Source organism: Strix aluco, chromosome 4 (assembly GCF_031877795.1).
Source record: "Strix aluco isolate bStrAlu1 chromosome 4, bStrAlu1.hap1, whole genome shotgun sequence".
In the NCBI taxonomy this organism is placed as follows: Eukaryota; Metazoa; Chordata; class Aves; order Strigiformes; family Strigidae; genus Strix; species Strix aluco.
This window is the reverse complement of record NC_133934.1, coordinates 91232865-91249323: the sequence shown is the minus strand read 5'-3', so window position 1 is coordinate 91249323 and position 16459 is coordinate 91232865. Positions and strand designations below refer to the sequence as shown.

Genomic DNA, 16459 nt, shown 5'->3' with positions numbered 1-16459 from the left:
GAACACAGTATCACAGTGCAGTATCACAGTGCTTGGAGACTGGGCTAAAGATCCTACTGAGTGGTTCATGAAGACCATACGAGTGATAGGTGCTGTCTCCACACATCCAAATGTAGCCTGCTAGATGTGCCTGAGTTAGATGTATGGCGTTGGAAATCCATCTCTCAAGATCTCTAGGCTGCTTATGGCCAAGGTGGGTAGTGTGTTTTGGCGTGAGGAAAAGAAATCTTCTGTACGTGGCCCACCTGAAAAGGTCATGCTTGGATTACTCCTAAAACAAAGTCTTGTGAGGAAGGGAGAATATGTGGGATGAGAGATGAAGTGACATGATGCCTTATTACAAATTTTCCACCTCATTACTCTTTCTGTCTCCTGAAGATGTGTAAAGGTCCTATTGGTGGTGGCGCAAGCTGGGGAGACACCCCCGACCAGGATGTCCTTAATATGCTGGGTTCTGATAATCTGAGCCGTCTGAAGAGGCTGCAGGAAAGATTTGTCGTTCCTCAGAGCATCAGAGGACCTTGTCCACCCCCTTCGTTCCCGGGGTGCCAGCAGTTCTTCAGGGACTTCATCCTCAGCGCAGGAAGGTTAGCTGCCCATGGTCGCTGTTTCCTTGGTGAAATATGCGGGCGAGTGGGGAACACCAGCATGTTGCTCTTGCAGCCAGGAGTTGTAGAGCGTATCAGAAGCAGAGCATATCAGAAATGTTCTTAAGCTGCATAACGCTGCACTTGGTGTTCTTGGCCAGTGCGTGTGGTGAACATGTTAATAAACAGGTTCTGTCTGGAGCATAGAATGTGTTTGTGCATATGTGTGCTCCATCAGGCTAGACTATTTGGTGATAATTTTCCTTCACTGTAATATAAAACTGTAATATCTTGTCACAGGCCATTGGAATTTCCCAGTGCCAAGGCGTGCAGTGCTGCCTGGCAAGGGTGCTGGACTGGCCAAGTGTTTCATGTGCAGTAGTGCATGAAGCTAAGGAGTTACAGGGTGAAGCCAAGTTCATGGTTTTGTTTACTGAGTTGTTCACAATCCACAGCATGGAGGAGTTGTGATCTGTGGGAGATTTGAATCTTAAGTTCAGTTATTTTACAGCTTCTTGCTTCGACAGATCCATATTGTTATCCTTATGCTGGGACTTGCTAAACAGCATCTGTTTGAAAAAGTGCAAAATAAGAGCGGAAAAGAAGGGTGTCAGCCAGTACTAGTCCTGTCCCTTGCTTTCTTGACTGTCAGTCTGTTACATTGGCTGTCTGCTGATGCTTCATACAACCCATGAGACAAGGTTCAAATTTTGCAGTGTGTTAGTTGAGGTTTTACTGCTGTTTTCAGCCCAGACTGACTCATCATCATCTTTTGCTGAAGTTTCCAGTTCAATCAGCACCTGATGGATAGTCTGTGCCTGAAGATACTCGAACTGAATGGCCTTACTTTGGTGGAGCATGAGCACAGTGATGGGGAAGCAGATATGGATGAACAGGTAAGCTTGTTTTTTGCAAACCCACCTGGCAGGAATTTCCCTGAGCTGTTTCAGTACCCAAAGAATTACTGGCTTGACTGAGTTGCCTGGAGCTTCCACCACTGTATTTGCAGTACAAGAACTTCTTTTGGTTTTGTCATAATTCTGCAACTTGGTTATGGATGTTAAAGCCTCTTGCCGTGTACTTGCATGCTTCCGTGTGCTTCACAGAACTGTGCCATAAGAGATGATGCACAAAAGTTTGAGAAGTGAGAGCCTCTTTTTAGGTTGTTTGTACCTTGTGTTAGATCAGTGAAATAACTGAGTCCAGTTGTTGCATTCAGTTGCAGTAGCTCCTTGTTACTTTTCCATGTAGAAAGATCTTAGAATGAATTTGTGGTCGTGCCTTTTCATACCTGTTGGGATGTTTTTTTCAGTCACCTATACCTATCAAAGGTGTCACAGCTTATAGTCTGTTAGCAAAGTAGCAGCCAAAGGTTCATGAAGACCTGCAGAGCAGTAATGGTATAAAGGATGCAATGTGAGATCAGCGCTCTGTCCTCTCATTGACTCCAAAGTTGTTAATAAGAAGATGTGATTGAGCAGCTGCTTGTTTTAGAAAGCTCTTGAATTAGTTTCTTCTTGCTATAAGTGAAGCAGTGGAGGCAGAAGCAATTTGAAATGCTTAATAAGTATCTATTTTAGAAATTTACCCTTATTAAAAGTGGTGATGAAGCTATATGGTCCTTTTATGTGGAGGGAGTGGAAGTTTAGTGTAGGTAATTGCTTTGCCAGTTTAGGGTAGCATTGCCTCAGCTTGCTTTTCTTCATTTCAGGATGAAAAGAAGCGCTTCACTGTGGTCCTGCTAAGCCTACGACTCCTCGCCAAGTTCCTGGGGTTTCTTGTTTTCCTGCCATATCGCACTGTGGAGCAACCAACTAGAGACTTGCAAGACTCTGCAGTAGCGTTAAGAAACCAAGTAAGAAACCAGACTCTTCTAAGAAATATAACGTGGCCTTTTGCTTGACAGGCAGGTTTTCTAATCCAAGAAGGGGATTATTAATAGTTATGCCCTTTCAAAGCAAGCCAGTGGTTCCTGGATGATGTTATACTCTTCTGTGCCCCTGCTGCATATTCTGGGGTTGGGAACAAAGGAAAGAAGAGTTTGTGTAAGCTAGAAAAGAGGGAGCAGATGGTGAGGTACTCAGTCTTCTGTTATTTGTGCTAATCTGGGGCTGTCATACCAGAACTCTGCCCTAGCTAAGAAGCCTTGTCTTTATAGTGTAAAATCCAGCTACCAGGAATGTTTTTGTTAGGCTTGCACCCATCTTCTGGCAGTGTGTCAGACTGAAGGCAAGGAGGCAGGTGTTAGACCTTGACTCCCCTTGTGTGTAGTCAGGCTTATAGCCTTACTTCTGGAAGTCCTGGTGGGACCCCTGGTTGCCGTCACAGGGTGGTTTTTACCTCTACTCGTGTGCAAAGAAATGTTTCCATTAGCCAGAAAGTCACCTCTTATTTGTACAGAAGATGAAATCCTGGACAGAAAGTCGAGATAAACAGGCAAAATAGGTAAAGTTTTTCTTTAAGTATCAAAAGGGAACTTCAAGCTGCTGCTGTAACTTCTGTTGTCCATTAAGACCCTGCCTGTACTGGATGTATTGAAGCTTCTGAGACAATCTATTCGGGATCAACGTTCTATCCTCACTATTCCTTGGATTGTGGAGTACCTTTCCCTGGTGGATCACATTGCTCCCTTCCTTGATTACTACAGGAAAGTATTTTGTCTCTTGCTGCAGGTATACAGGTAAGAGCCTGGGAAAGGATGTTTGTTAAGAACTTTTCTGTGAAGGTTTGCTTGCTTAGGTGAGGTGCCTGGTGTTTGAGAATGCATGCTGGCCCTAGTTTGAGATTCTTATAAAAGTATTCTTTTTTGTGCAAATCATGAGCACTTCTTATCTTACATAAAGCTGCAGAGGGAGCACATCCTAAACTCAGAGATTAACATTTGATTTCAGTATGTTGTTTTTCATTAAGTAAACAAAATTCTTTAAATCCCTACTCACCCCTTCTGCATCTGCAGGTGTGAATTTTAAACCTTGAATTTGAACCTTAAACCTACAATGTCTCCCATGCCTAAATAATGCTCTAGTTTTCTTTCCTATATACATGAGGAAATTTGAAGCACATTCTAGAGAGCTACTTAACACTGGCTTTTCCAGTATAAACTTAAAACAGCGTGTTATTCAGATGCATTCGTTCAAAAAAGTAGAGCTTGCTTTCCACTCTTGAGGCAGACAAGTAAGGAATGTGTACATGGTGACAAATAGTATAATTAGAAAGTGAGTGGTTTGGGATTTTTTTTTTCCTTAATGAAAATTGAGCTACCGAAATCTAACACTCTCTCTTGCTTCTTTTGCTGCATGGCAGGTTAATGGTCCTTTCTGAAGATAAGGAGATGAGTTTCCTGAACAAGCTGTTGATCCTTGCTGTTCTGGGTTGGCTTTTTCAGGTAGCCTCCTGTGTGCACGCAGCTTTTCCCTGAAGAAAAAGCAGGGCACAGAACTCAATAGAAAATAGTATTGAAATGAGTTAAAGTACTGCAAAGTTTGTTGTTTTGTTGGGTTTTTTTACACTAGTGTAGAATCCTCTGTATTCTAATGGAGAATTATTTTCCTTTAGTGGAATTGTGTGAAGCAACTTTTTTTTCCAATAAGAATTTTAATTGCTGCTTAAACACAGTCTGTACTTACAATTCTGCATCCTTGTAAGCAAATTGACAGCTGATTCCTGTGAAAACTGGAAGCTCTTGTCACAAAGATGGAGTGCTATCTGGTAGCCTTGAAATTACTGGGAAATTTTTTTGTCTGATAAAGGGATGGTGTGTGACGAACTTTTAAAATCCTTTTGTCCCTCCAGTTGGAAGCAAGGTAAATGGTAAGCAGGAATCTGTTGGAGAGGTGAAAGATGCTGTATGGGGAGGGTAAGGAAGGCGGTTTATGTTATTGTGATCTAACTAAATCTTTAATTTTATGGAAAGGTTCTCCTTAGGGCAGAGAGGATCCTTAGTGATAGGTTTTTTTGTGGGTGGCAGGTTGGTGAGATTTTACTGCCCTCTTTATCAGAAATGGTGTAAGTTACTGACTGCTGTTTGGGTTGTAACTGCTGGGGTTTCTGTTTCAGGTTCCATCAGTCCCTGAAGAGTTGTTTTTTACCACTGATATCAGGCAGGAGGGATTGATGATGGGTACTGTGACTTCTGCTCAGGCTTTGGTGAGTTAGTGCAGTAGCATGTCCTCTGAATCTGTGGATGAGGGTGGACCTACCACAGCCTCAGGAGTTTAAGATTTTATCAGGAGCTTGGCTTCAGTGCAACTGCATTAAGCACGTGTAGGCCAATGGAAGTGATGCCCCAGTTTGTCCCAGCACCTCAATCGCATTGTGTCCCGGATTGTAAACTGTGTGTGTTACAGCTCTGGGGCTTTTGTCAGACAGGAGCCATCTCACGTGCTGCAATGGCTAGCAGAATAGGTGCCAAGTTATGCTGGAGGATCAGATGCTCTTTTCCTACTCACTGGTTATTGCAGTACAAGGTGAGCTGATAGAACTGTAGCTCTTCGCAGAAATAAGTAACAGTGATGGTGAACTCAACAGAAATAGTAACATGGGATGTGAGAGCAAGGTTGCTGTCTTTGGAGTCACCTGTTTTCCAGTTGCATGATGAAGGGTAACTGAACTGTATGAGCAAGCAGAAAAGATGTGAGTTTATGGCACGTGTGATGTTTCAGGTAACTCTCAGCCATGCAAGAGAATACATGGTATTCCCTGAAGAATGAGTGGTCTGTTTGCTATGATATATGTGTATCTTGTTCTAATTAGAAAGTTCTGGTTTGCACTCTCTCTTCAGTGGCAGAGATAAGATTCAGAGATCAACTGTTTGGGTGGTTTTTTTCCAAATGAGTGCAGTACACACTGCCTGCTTGGATGGGATCTGAAGTTGCTTTTCCTCACATGCCTCTGGCTGCCTGGGGACATACTGGGTGACATTACTCCACATTGTGTCTGGGTGAAGACACCTGTGGAGGTGTAATGCATAGCAGATGTGCCTCATTTATTCTCCTCCATGGATAGGTGTCTCTTTTATGAGTAGCAGCTGTGGCAACAGTCCTGGTTCCCTTCTGGAACCGTCAGCTTTCAGCTGGGCTTCGGTAGTGAGCAGAAGTAAAGGCTGAGCTATGCTAACTAAATGTAGAGCAGCTCATTGTGTGTTACAGGTCTGGACTGAATGCTTGGGCTGCAAAGTTCATAATTTTACCGTGGATTTGGAATCCAATTATTTTTATTGTTTTCGTGGAAAGGCAGTTCTGAAACCTGCCTGCAACCACATGTATGGGATTTCTGACTTACTGAAGACTCTTTTGTTCCTGCTCTGTCCTTTCAGCATTTCCTTCCTTTTCTCACCAGGACTCTGTACCCTTGGTGGATCAGCAGTTACTTTATACCTGCTGTCCCTATCTTGGTGAGTGTTTTATTTATATTTTCTATATAAACAAAATATATTAATATTTTTTTAATTTAGATTTTTACTTTTTATTTATATTTGTCCTTTGGTGCTGTGAGTCCTTGGATCATCTTTCTTACCCACGCTTACAACTTCAGGTCTAAGTTGTGTATGAGTCAGCCTTGATAAAAAGCTGTGTTGCAGAAGCTCATGCAGCTGTGAATAGTATGTGGTGAAGCTGGGGGAGGGAGGCTGCTCAGTCAGGATAGTTGGTCTGCAGACCTTGAATACAGAGGGACAGGGAAACAAACTTCACAAAGTGGAAGGAAGCATTACAAGGAGTAAGTGTACAGCTTTTCCATCCTAGGTATGGGGAGAGGTGTTTGTACTGTGAGAGATGTCTTGATCCTTGAGCATGTTTCAGCTGCCAGGCAGAGGGGAGGAATTCTTTTGTGCCCTGTGCTTTATCAGGTTGTTGTTTGGGATATTTTTTTTCCTGGGATCTGAGTGCCATTGGTGAAATTTCTCTCTGTAGACAATAGAGTCCCAGGTAGTGGGATGCTGCTCTGCTTCTTGGGACTTATCTGCTAGGAAAACTGTATGCTAAACCTGTATCACGAAAGCTTCTAGGGGGTAAACATGTCTTCAAGCTTTCCCCTGGTATTTTCTCATGACCTTGTTGGAATTTTGTGTAAGCCTGCTTGCCTTTTTGACCTGGTAGACTTTACAGTTCCTGCTTGCCATGCTAAAAAGGGATGCATAGAAATGACTTCTCCCTGATGCTTCTGAACAAGTCTTATGTGCCAGGGAGCTTTTTGGAAGCCACCTCTTTTATCTTCAGAGCCTTGTCAGCCTTGCTCTACTCTGCCATTTAAATGGGTGGGATGCCCCTCTGCTTTTCTGAAACTTCAGCTTTCACAGAAGCTGGTAGAATCTGCTCTGGAAACAGGACTGGCAACGTGAAAGTCTCTTCAGATTTGATTTGTTCCCTTGCTTATGGGGATGTTGACTGTTTTTTGCATGTTTTTCTGTACAGGTGAGCTGCGGAAACTACTTGCCTCTTTTGTGGCTGGTAATGGAGCAAAAAATGGTGGCTTTATAAGGAAAATCACTCCCACAGCTGCAGAGTCCTTGGCACCCAAGACTTCTGTCACACAGCGGAAACTGCAGGTAATGAAATTAGGGAGTCACAAGGGGAAGCAGGGCAGGAGAAGTTGTGTGAGGGTAGGGGTATACAGTGGTATTCTAATGTCAGGGAAAGAAAAGAATGGGCCTAGGCAGCAGGGAACATTGTGTATAACAGTTGGGTATCCTTACATCTCATTCTTCTGTTATAGTTATGTGACTGGGATACTATGTGGGTGTTGAAATCCAGATAACTTAAGTAAACATTCCTGCAATTGGAAGGAGTAGCCTATTTCTCTGTCTGCCTCTTCTTTAACATAAAATGCTGGTATGTTTCTCCTACTCTGTTTTGGTTAGATTGTAGCCAGGCTTTCCACCAAGTAGGAGCCTACAGGATTACCAGCCCATAATTAAAAGAGAGAATCCTTTCTTTCCAGAAACAAACCCTGTGTGGTGACTCACTACTAGTAGGTGCTGTCAGAACTCTCCCATTCTTCCCTCTACTGGGCATTTGCTTTTGTAGCTTCATAAACCCTGATAATGAGCTTTGGGTTAAACAGTTAGAAGGAAATAGGGAGCAAATGTCTTACAGGGGTGCTGAATATGCTACAGTAGCAGAAAGTTCTAGTGTAGGCACAATTCCAGATGGTAGTTCTGTCCATTCCTGTGTTGAGGAGAGGAGGTTCTGGGTGGAGTGCTCTAATCAGTTGTAGCACTTTTCTCTTAAACAGGTAGAGTTGGAACAGGCCTTCTTCCACAACCAGCCTCCCTCCCTACGGAGAACAGTTGAATTTGTGGCAGAGAGGGTGGGATCCAACTGTGTTAAGCACATCAAGTAAGTGCTGGTGATCCGTTCTGTGACTTAAGAAGTAACTTTACACTAATGAGGCAAAGAGTTGATCCTTTAAAATTGTGTGTATGGGGGAAAGAAAGCTTCCCTCAGAGCGTGCTGTATAGCAGAACACCAAGGCTATGTAAGGGGGTCCAGCAACATCTGATTGCCATCATAGAGGGGAATTTGTGAAGGGATGCAGGGAAGAGAGTTGTATGACTGTGGGACACTTGGAATGTTTACATAGTGCAGCATTTTGAGACTTTATTCCCTTTCAGAATGTTCTTGCTAATGATGGGAAAATCTCAGGTCAGAAGGAGGCTCTGGAGGTCGTCTGATCCAAACTCCTACTCAAAGCAGGGCCAACTTTCAAGTCAGATCAGGTTGCTTGGCACCTTTTCCAGCTGAATTGTGAAAGTCTCTAAGGATGGGGATTCAGCAGCCTCTTAGTACCATGTTCCACTGCTTAATTTTCCCAGGCTTTGTCAAAAATGTTTCCTTGTAGCCTATCAGAATTTCCCTTCTTCCAGCTTGTGCATGTGGCCTGTCAACCTTTAGCTGCACACTTCCTGGAAGAGTCTTGTTCTGTCTTCTTTATAACCCCTCCTCCTTCCATCACCTTCTCTTCTTCTCCAGGCTAAATGAAACCAGCTCCCCCAGTCTCCTTGTAGGTTGTGTGCTCCGGCATCCCAGCTACATTAATGATTTTTTTCTTTTCTCCTGCAGTCACTCACATTGTCAATGCCTGCCTTGTACTGGCATCCCAAAGCTGGACACAGTACTCCAGATGCAGCCTCACAGTGGTGAGGGAAGCAGTGACTTCCCTTGACTTGCCGGCTGCACTGTTGCTAATGTCAGTCCAGTCTAAGGTTGGCCGCCTTTGGCCGCTGCTGACTCATTTAGCTTGTCTGCTGGGAACCCCACAGCCCTTTCTGCAGAGCTGCTCCCTAGTAGACCCCAGCCTGTACAGGTGCACAGTCCCCACCCCATTGTCAGCCTGTTTCTCCACCGTGTCACAGTCCTGGATGGCAGCCCTGCCCTCCAGCATGTCACCCATGAGCTTGCTGAGAGTTTGCACTGTCCCATTGTCCAACTTGTTGAAGACATTAGATGATACCAGCCCACAAGGAATGCTGGTTGTAGTGGGCTGCTGTTGACATCTTTGAACTTCTAACCACTGTCCATTGAGAGTATAAGGGTATTGCTGCCAGGAAAGGTATCTGTAACCATACATGTTTCTATTAAAACCTACAAGCTTTTGACTCTTGAGTCTTAGTACTATTTTGATATCTTCATTGCTGCTTGCTTCCTTCCAAAAAGAACAAGGAGGTGGTACAGTACTAAATGCAGTGTGGTTAATTCTTTTTCAGCAGAGTGGTTTATTGCATTTGAGATAGATATCCTCCTAAATTGGGGAGGACAGCTGGTTACAGTTAGTGTACACTGTTTCTTGTATTGGTTTCAGTCTGTCTGATTGTTCTTGTTTTTTTACAGGGCAACACTGGTAGCAGAGTTGGTTCAAAGGGCTGAAGTCATGTTGCAGGAAAAAGTGAAGGAGGAGGATGCTAATCATGACAAGCTGCTTGAAGAGGTGTGCACTCATCTGTATGAGGAAGGGGCCCAGGCACTCATCAAAGGCAGAGAGTAAGGAGGAAAAGTTATTTAAACTTGTGCCTTCCCTTCTCTTCTTATTGTGGAGTCTATAAGCCTAATTCGGCTTGGCCTGTCATGCTCAGATTCTGGTAATTATAAACCCTGACCTCTGCTCTTCTTAGGGTGACTGTCTGCTGTGCCTCCAGCCAGTTAATGCCGTATTTGTAGGAAGGAATAAAGGTGCTGTGTGTCCCTCTGCATCCAGCTCCAAGCAGACATCCACTGCAGTATTGTATTTCCCCTCTTTGGAAAACTGAGTATTGCAGCTTGGGGCCTTGTAATTGTTCTTTCCTTGTCTGGTTCTTTTGGTCTGACTTACTTCACTGCAGTCTTCCAACTGGTTTTGACAGTAAGAGAGCGTGTGAAAGTTGCTATGGTAATGAACCTCTGAGTGTTGTCCAAGAACTTTGACTAATCCTGTGGCACGTCTTCTTTCTTTTCTTGCAGGTTTTGCAAAAAGAAGGGTCCTGAGGCGGTAAGGGTGTTACTGCCAGAAGAGACGTCTGCAGCAGTATGTATTTTCACTAAAACTTGCTAAAGGCCTTGACTTTGTCTGGACCATTACCATTTTTCCATTGCTGCTTCGCTTATCCCTGGATAGCTCAGGACAGTGGAATCTATTAATGCCCTCATGTGAGAACTAATAGCTAAGGAGAGTCCCCTCTGCCAGGCTGCCTTGGATATTCTGGCTCCAGTGAGACTCTAGCCACTAGCTAACTGCTGAGACTAGAGTGGTATATAAATTGCATTCATCTTGCAGGGATAATGCTCTCCCCGAGAGTTGATGGGGTTTGTATGGGGTTGATGAGGTTTGGGAAATCAAAATGGGTCAGTCCTGTGGCTCAGAGTAGCAGTTCCCACAGAGGTCTTGGTGCTCTGTTTAAATGCTGCATGCCAAAATTAAGCTTTTTCCCTCTAGACTTCCTTCTGACTTCTCACTGACTACAGTGCTGTGGCTGGTAGTAAATCTCCTATCACTTGTTATTGTCCCTGTAAAGGTTTTAAATAGTGCAGAAGACATTGCAGTGGAACTGGCTACTGAGAAAGCCTGTGGCTGGCTTTCTGCCAACATTGCAGGTGAGTCCCTTACCCTGAACTGGTGCTTCTAATCTGTGTATTGTATATTTTTTCTTTCTTTCCTGAGATCAAGGGCTAGAGTTTATTCCAGTGTTATAAAGTACTTGGTCCTACTCATATTTCTTTTAGTGGGAAGCATGCAGTTGCTCTGTCTTTCCTTGTTTAGGAATAAGAGGAATGATTTCTAGCTCCAAGAACCTTCTTCAGGGATTTTTCAGGCTTGGCCCATGTAAGTGATTTTTAGTTATGGAGGCTCGTAGGATGGTGAGAATGAATGCTGTGGAAAGCTGCTTCTGAAAATGTCATCTGGGCTGAAGTTGTCTTAGCACTTCAAAAGTATGATACAGACAGCTGCTCTCTCAAGCCACCTCATGGTCCACATGTACAGAGTGCTTCTGAAATCTTCTGTAAAACAAACACCTCTTGGACTGGGTGTGTTTTCAGCAGGCTGAAGGCAACTGTAGTCCTTTCACTCTGTAATAGTTCTCTGGCAACTCTTCAGAATCTCTGAAAAGCCGTCGTTTCAGGAGGCTGTGCCAAGAATCTGGAGAGGAATATCCAGCACCATTTGCAGCATCAGGAGTTTAGCATTTTGGATGCAGGTCAAAACTTATTTTGGTAGGAAACATACGGCTTTCATGGGCATAGTGGTTGAACTGGTGTGATCACGCTGATTCAGCTTTCTACTTTGGCAGTGCTTCCTGGCTTAGCTACTGTGTTGATTAAACCTGCTGAAATATTTTGATGGAGAATGCGATGAGTTGCCAGTGGTGATGGGTGGCTGCCTTTTAGAGCTGTGGGTTGACAGACTCTCTCCACCTGTGCCTCTGCCCATTAAATATAATGGGAGCTCAGAGTGAGAGGGGTGTGAAAGTGTAAATTGTCCTTTCCTCATTCGCCATGGCCCTCGGAATGAGAGGCTAATAAGGGTAGCATTTGAGAACAGTTGTCTGCCTTGCTGGAGAGCAAAGCTGAAGTAGACAGGCTTTGTTCCCTGTCCTTTGTAGCGCTCATCAAAAGAGAAGTGAAGGCAACCTTCAGCAGAATGCTGAAAGTCCCAGGACTTCTCTTGCCCGGCGAGGATGCTCTGGAGTCAAGAAGGGACTGCCCTCCAGGCTGTCAGCACTGTGCTCCGTTTCCCTCCCAAATCATCAACGAGATTAAGGTACACAGTGTTCGTTTCCTTGCTTGCCCTAACTCCCTTTTTATTTTTCATGTTGGTGTTTTTTGTTTGGTTTGGTTGGTTTTGTGGGGTTTTTTAGGTTTTGTGGCTGATTTGTTGGTTTGTTTGGTTTTTTTTAAAAGGGATGTTCTAGCTCTAAGGAACTGGCTGTGAGGAGCGTTTAGGAAGCATGAGGGAAAGGTCTCATGTTTTTTTTCATCCCCTTGTTTGCTGTCTGTGTGTAGATCAGAGTTCCCTGGTCAGGAGTACTACCTCAAATACAGAATTCCTGGTATCATGGCAGTGGCCTTTTTGATACGAGTAGCATAAACAGTAGTGTGATGAGCATTGTGTACAGCTGTATGCTGAAGAGTCAGCATAGCGAAATAGCTACTTTTTTGTAGACCTACTCTTTTTATAGAGAATCTCCTGTCTCTGTTTAGAGTAAGTATTTCCTGTTGGTCCTTTCAGTTCTGTAGAACTTGGTAGACTGTCCCATCTTATACACCAGGAATTCTACACTGAATTATGTGCCAGATAAATGCGTACGAATCTGTTGGAAGATTTTTGCCAGTCTGCATCTGCACCTTCATTCAGCTGTAATTATGGAGAATCAGAATATTTTAAAAAGAAGGGGATGGTATGGATTTAATTTCAGCCTTAGATACATGCAATTTTCTATTTAAGCTGATTTAGATTACATTTTGGTCTTTTCTCCCAGGCCTTTAAAAGGTCACTGTTCTTGTAAAAACCGTGCAATTATATAACGTGCATGAGTAACCCATGAGCAAAAGAATTCTAAAAACCTCACTTTTTTACCATTATGTATTCTGCCTATTTTTTGTTGCTGCTTGTCTGTTTGAGCAGTAATACTGGATCTCACTGTCATTGCAGTCCCAGCAATTGTGTAAGAAGGAGTACACATCCTTTAATGCTTTCTTTCTTGAGCTAAAATAAAAAGAAGAGGGTAAGGTGTGTGAGGAAACAAGGGGCTTTTTCTGTAAACTGTTGCTTTTTGAAGATGTTTTTGTATGGTATCTTGAGATACAGCTTTTAAATTATTTTTTTTCTATAGAAATTTTCTATAGAAAAAAAATTTTCTATTTTTGATTTCCATCCTGGGTTTCTGATACTAAATGGTAAATTGCTGGTAATGGAAAGTGCTACCACGTGTAAAATTGGCTAAAGCAGTTTTCATACTGTAACCCTATTAGTGCTCTTCATACTCAGCTTTGTGTTGACACTGAAACTACCTTGACAGTATAAGAGGACTCTGGATTTCTGTAGTGCTTCTACCCTGAACTTGGTTGCTGCACTATCAGATTTATCCAGAGCTTTCAGAGCTAGTTACTTTTAAGAAGGATGAACTGGTTGCTTTCATTGACTTTGACTTCATTAGTGAGAACTATCAAGAAAATAAGATCTATGTAAGGTTGTGAAATATTCAGCTTTAATCTGGTTTATGAAATGAGGAGGATACTAGCTTAATTTTTTTTTTTTTTTGAGGACCTGAGGACTATCTATGAACTGCTCTGTCACAGCTCCAAAGATCTGTTTGTGAAAGTGCAGGATCCTAATGGGTGAATTACTGCTGTCTTTTTCATCAAGGATGTGCTCTGTGTTGCTGTGGGCCCACGGGATGAGGATGAAGTGATTGACTGCGTCTGGCTGGAGTGCTTGCTAGGAAGATTGAGTCAGACACTTCGATGCAGAAAGGTAGAAGAAGTAAAAAAGCAATGAAAACACCTTTGGACCACTTTGAGCTGTCTTCATACCTGTAAACTTGTTAGCTTGCCTTGCCTCGCAGTTGAGTTCAGCTGAATGTATTTTTGTCTGAGCTCAAATGTGACAATGTTGTACTGCAGTGTTTTGTGCTATGTAGATCTGCTTGTGACTTAAAATTAGCCTTTGTGGATCCTCTTTTTTTCATATGATCTTTTCTTGTCTTTCAGTCTTTAGTGGTCTCCTGATTACAGCTCTGTGCTGCTTGTTGTAAATTGCCTGCTCTTCTCTGATGTTTTATCCCTTGTGAAGCCCTGTTTTGTTCAGTCTGCAGTATAGGGACAACGATACAACTTTTTTTGTGTTTTCCAGTTCATGTGTCCCACATCAGAACAGCAGCTGGCAAAGTGCACAGTTGAGTTGGCTTCTTTGCTGGGTAAGTCAGTCATGATAAGCTATTTAAGACTGAAATCTGTTATTACAGTTCTCTTAAATTCTTGGGGTCAGAGGCTTCAGTATTTAGAGCTCATGGATGTTTGATTCTCTGTGGTGTCATTGAGTCTGCAGATTTTTTTTCTGTCAGTTTGGGTGGTTGCTTTTAATCGCTTCCACCTTCTGCAAAGCAGCATTGTACTGTGACTGTAACCATCCTTCAGATCTGGTGTTCTCATTCACATTTCTATTGTTCTTTATTTATTGATACCTTCATTTAAAAATGTGATATGTTTTCCAGTATTTCTGCCTTTGAAAAGTTGTGGCTAAGTTGTTGGGTGCTTTTTCCTGATCCCTTAAATTAGATTTTTATGTCTCCTTTTGGAGAGAATGAAAGTAACTTGTGTTCTGTCTATTGTGGCTTCGGTGAGCATTTTCAGTTGGGTTTTTTTTTTTCCTCTTGCTCTAATGTTTTTCTCAGCAGGAGCTAGTGATATGGATGCAGGTATTTTCTCCCTGGACAACCTTCTAATGTCCTGGTTTTAGAACCTTCTTAAGAAGTTTTATACATGGTTCATTCTTTCAGAAAGCAGTTCACATCTGAATACTGTGAAATTTCATTCTGGGGGGCAGCAATGTAAATCTGCCCCATTCCATTAGACTGTACCAAGGAGGATCTGGTATCTTCCCTCTGTGTATGTTTAGCTGCAGTTAAGCACTTCAGCTTTACTTTCACTTGTATAAAGTTATGCAACTCTGCCTGTAGTCAAAACTGTGAACAACTATTTAATCTGTTTATAGATTTAAATGTTGTTTTACTGTATTACTCTCCTTTGGAGTAATACCTGGGTCCTCCTTTATTAAACATTAGGCTCTTTTATTTAGTCATCTTTCAAGCCTTGGGGCTATATGCCACCCAAATAGTATTCTTTATCTGAGTAGTATAAATGTCTTCCTATGTAATGTTTGTATAGCTTCAGAGCTCATAGTTTTGCATGTTTCTAAACTCCAGTCCTCTTAAGTTCACTGGTTTACACTCACTGAGTGGTTTTACTTCAGTGATTGTTTAGATACCAGCTATGCAAAATGTGCTGTTGGACCAAGATGGTGACTATAAAAGGAAAACAATGCAGCCATAGAAGTTCACTGTTCTTCCTTTTCTTACAGTTTCAGATCGTGTCCCTCTGAGTCTCGGGATCAAGCCCCCAGAGAAGAGCTCTGAGAGGCTGCGTGTAAAGAATAATCCCACCTATGGCCTTCTAAAACTGCTGCTTTCTGTCTGGAAGGAGGACTTTGGGACACCTGTTCCTGTGCAGCTGATGTTCAGCAAGAAGAACATTGGTTATCTTGCAGAAGTTCAGCAGCGAGAGGTAAAGCTTATTCCAGTCTGTGGAGCTGCCAGTTACCCGCTCTGGGCTGACACATCCGTGTAAGAGTTCTGCCTGCCCGCGGTGTTAACTGATTGCTCGGGTGAAGGAGGCCAGCAGGGCTTGGTCTGCTGTTGGCTGGTGTTGTTTCTGCAGGGGTAGAGAAAGAGGACTGCATGCTACCAGTCAGTGTTCAGTACCTGTCGGGGGGCTGTCAGGAAGGCACAGTTTGATGTAGGAACAAATGGCAAAATGGCCCATTTGGCCTGGGAGATGATGAGGACTGAACACATGTGACTCTGGTTGCATTCGTGTCTGTCTCATCAGCTTTTGGTTTTGCTGTGTATCGGTGTTGTAAGATCTCCAACTATGAAGCTGAAAATCAGCCTATTTAGTTGCAGGCTAAAACCATCTTATTTTAGAAGGTAAGAAAAGAATTTTTCAAGCTGTTCTTGAACACAGAGAAATTAAATACTTAGTGTGTTTGGAAACTGAGAATTAGAAATTTTGAGACTTTATGGTAGGATAGAGTGTATGAACTAGAGGAATTTTGTTCACTCATTTTGAATGTTGCTCTTTGGTGTCCTTCATTGCCACACCCAGATAAATAACATGCTTTCATCTCCTGCTCCTTTTTTCCACATTCTAATCCAAGAAGAAAAAACATGAATTGTATAGGGATAAAGGAATGAACACAAAATCCATCTGGTTTTGAGTTGTTGATACTCTTTTCTCTTCTGCAGTGGGATTTGTTCCTTTTCATGCTTAACGGTCTTGTAGAACATGAACTGATGAGAACTGGTGAAGTGGAGAGTTGCTTGCGTAGCCTCAAAGAGCTCCCTTGGCCCTCAGTAAGTAATTAGATGTGTATGAACAATACATGAAATAAAAAGTAAAGCTACATAAAGAGTCAGTCCTTGTGGTTCTGTTTCACGTAGATGAAGCCCATAACCTTCCCTGTCTGTAGTCCCTGCTTAACGCAGCAGCAGGACTGGCTTCCAGTGAGCTTGGTACTGTTAGAGCTGTTGGGCTGAAATCTGTACTTGTGTGAATCCCAGCATTGCCCACGCAGTGGAGACATTTCCAAGAAAATTGTAAACTGGTTTGGAGAGCAGCTGGCTCAGGTGC

General features: G+C 42.9%; 1 protein-coding gene across 5 annotated transcripts in view; it reads left to right on the top strand.

Annotated features, from left to right (window-relative positions):
• Window positions 1-16459, top strand: part of CDAN1 (codanin 1) — a 33824-nt gene that overhangs the window by 15098 nt on the left and 2267 nt on the right. For 2 of the 5 annotated variants that reach the window (XR_012623255.1, XM_074824216.1), the window contains exons 11-28: window positions 379-587; window positions 1369-1483; window positions 2299-2442; window positions 3101-3267; window positions 3891-3972; window positions 4644-4733; window positions 5925-5979; window positions 6998-7131; window positions 7818-7921; window positions 9413-9562; window positions 10019-10082; window positions 10570-10648; window positions 10815-10877; window positions 11656-11813; window positions 13419-13526; window positions 13905-13968; window positions 15132-15334; window positions 16075-16182. Coding sequence is in view for 4 of the 5 variants with exons in the window: in XM_074824216.1 (XP_074680317.1) it covers window positions 379-587; window positions 1369-1483; window positions 2299-2442; window positions 3101-3267; window positions 3891-3972; window positions 4644-4733; window positions 5925-5979; window positions 6998-7131; window positions 7818-7921; window positions 9413-9562; window positions 10019-10082; window positions 10570-10648; window positions 10815-10877; window positions 11656-11813; window positions 13419-13526; window positions 13905-13968; window positions 15132-15334; window positions 16075-16182 (2097 nt within the window). In the remaining variant the exon portion in view is untranslated. The other 3 variants (XM_074824218.1, XM_074824217.1, XM_074824219.1) reach the window with 3 other exon arrangements.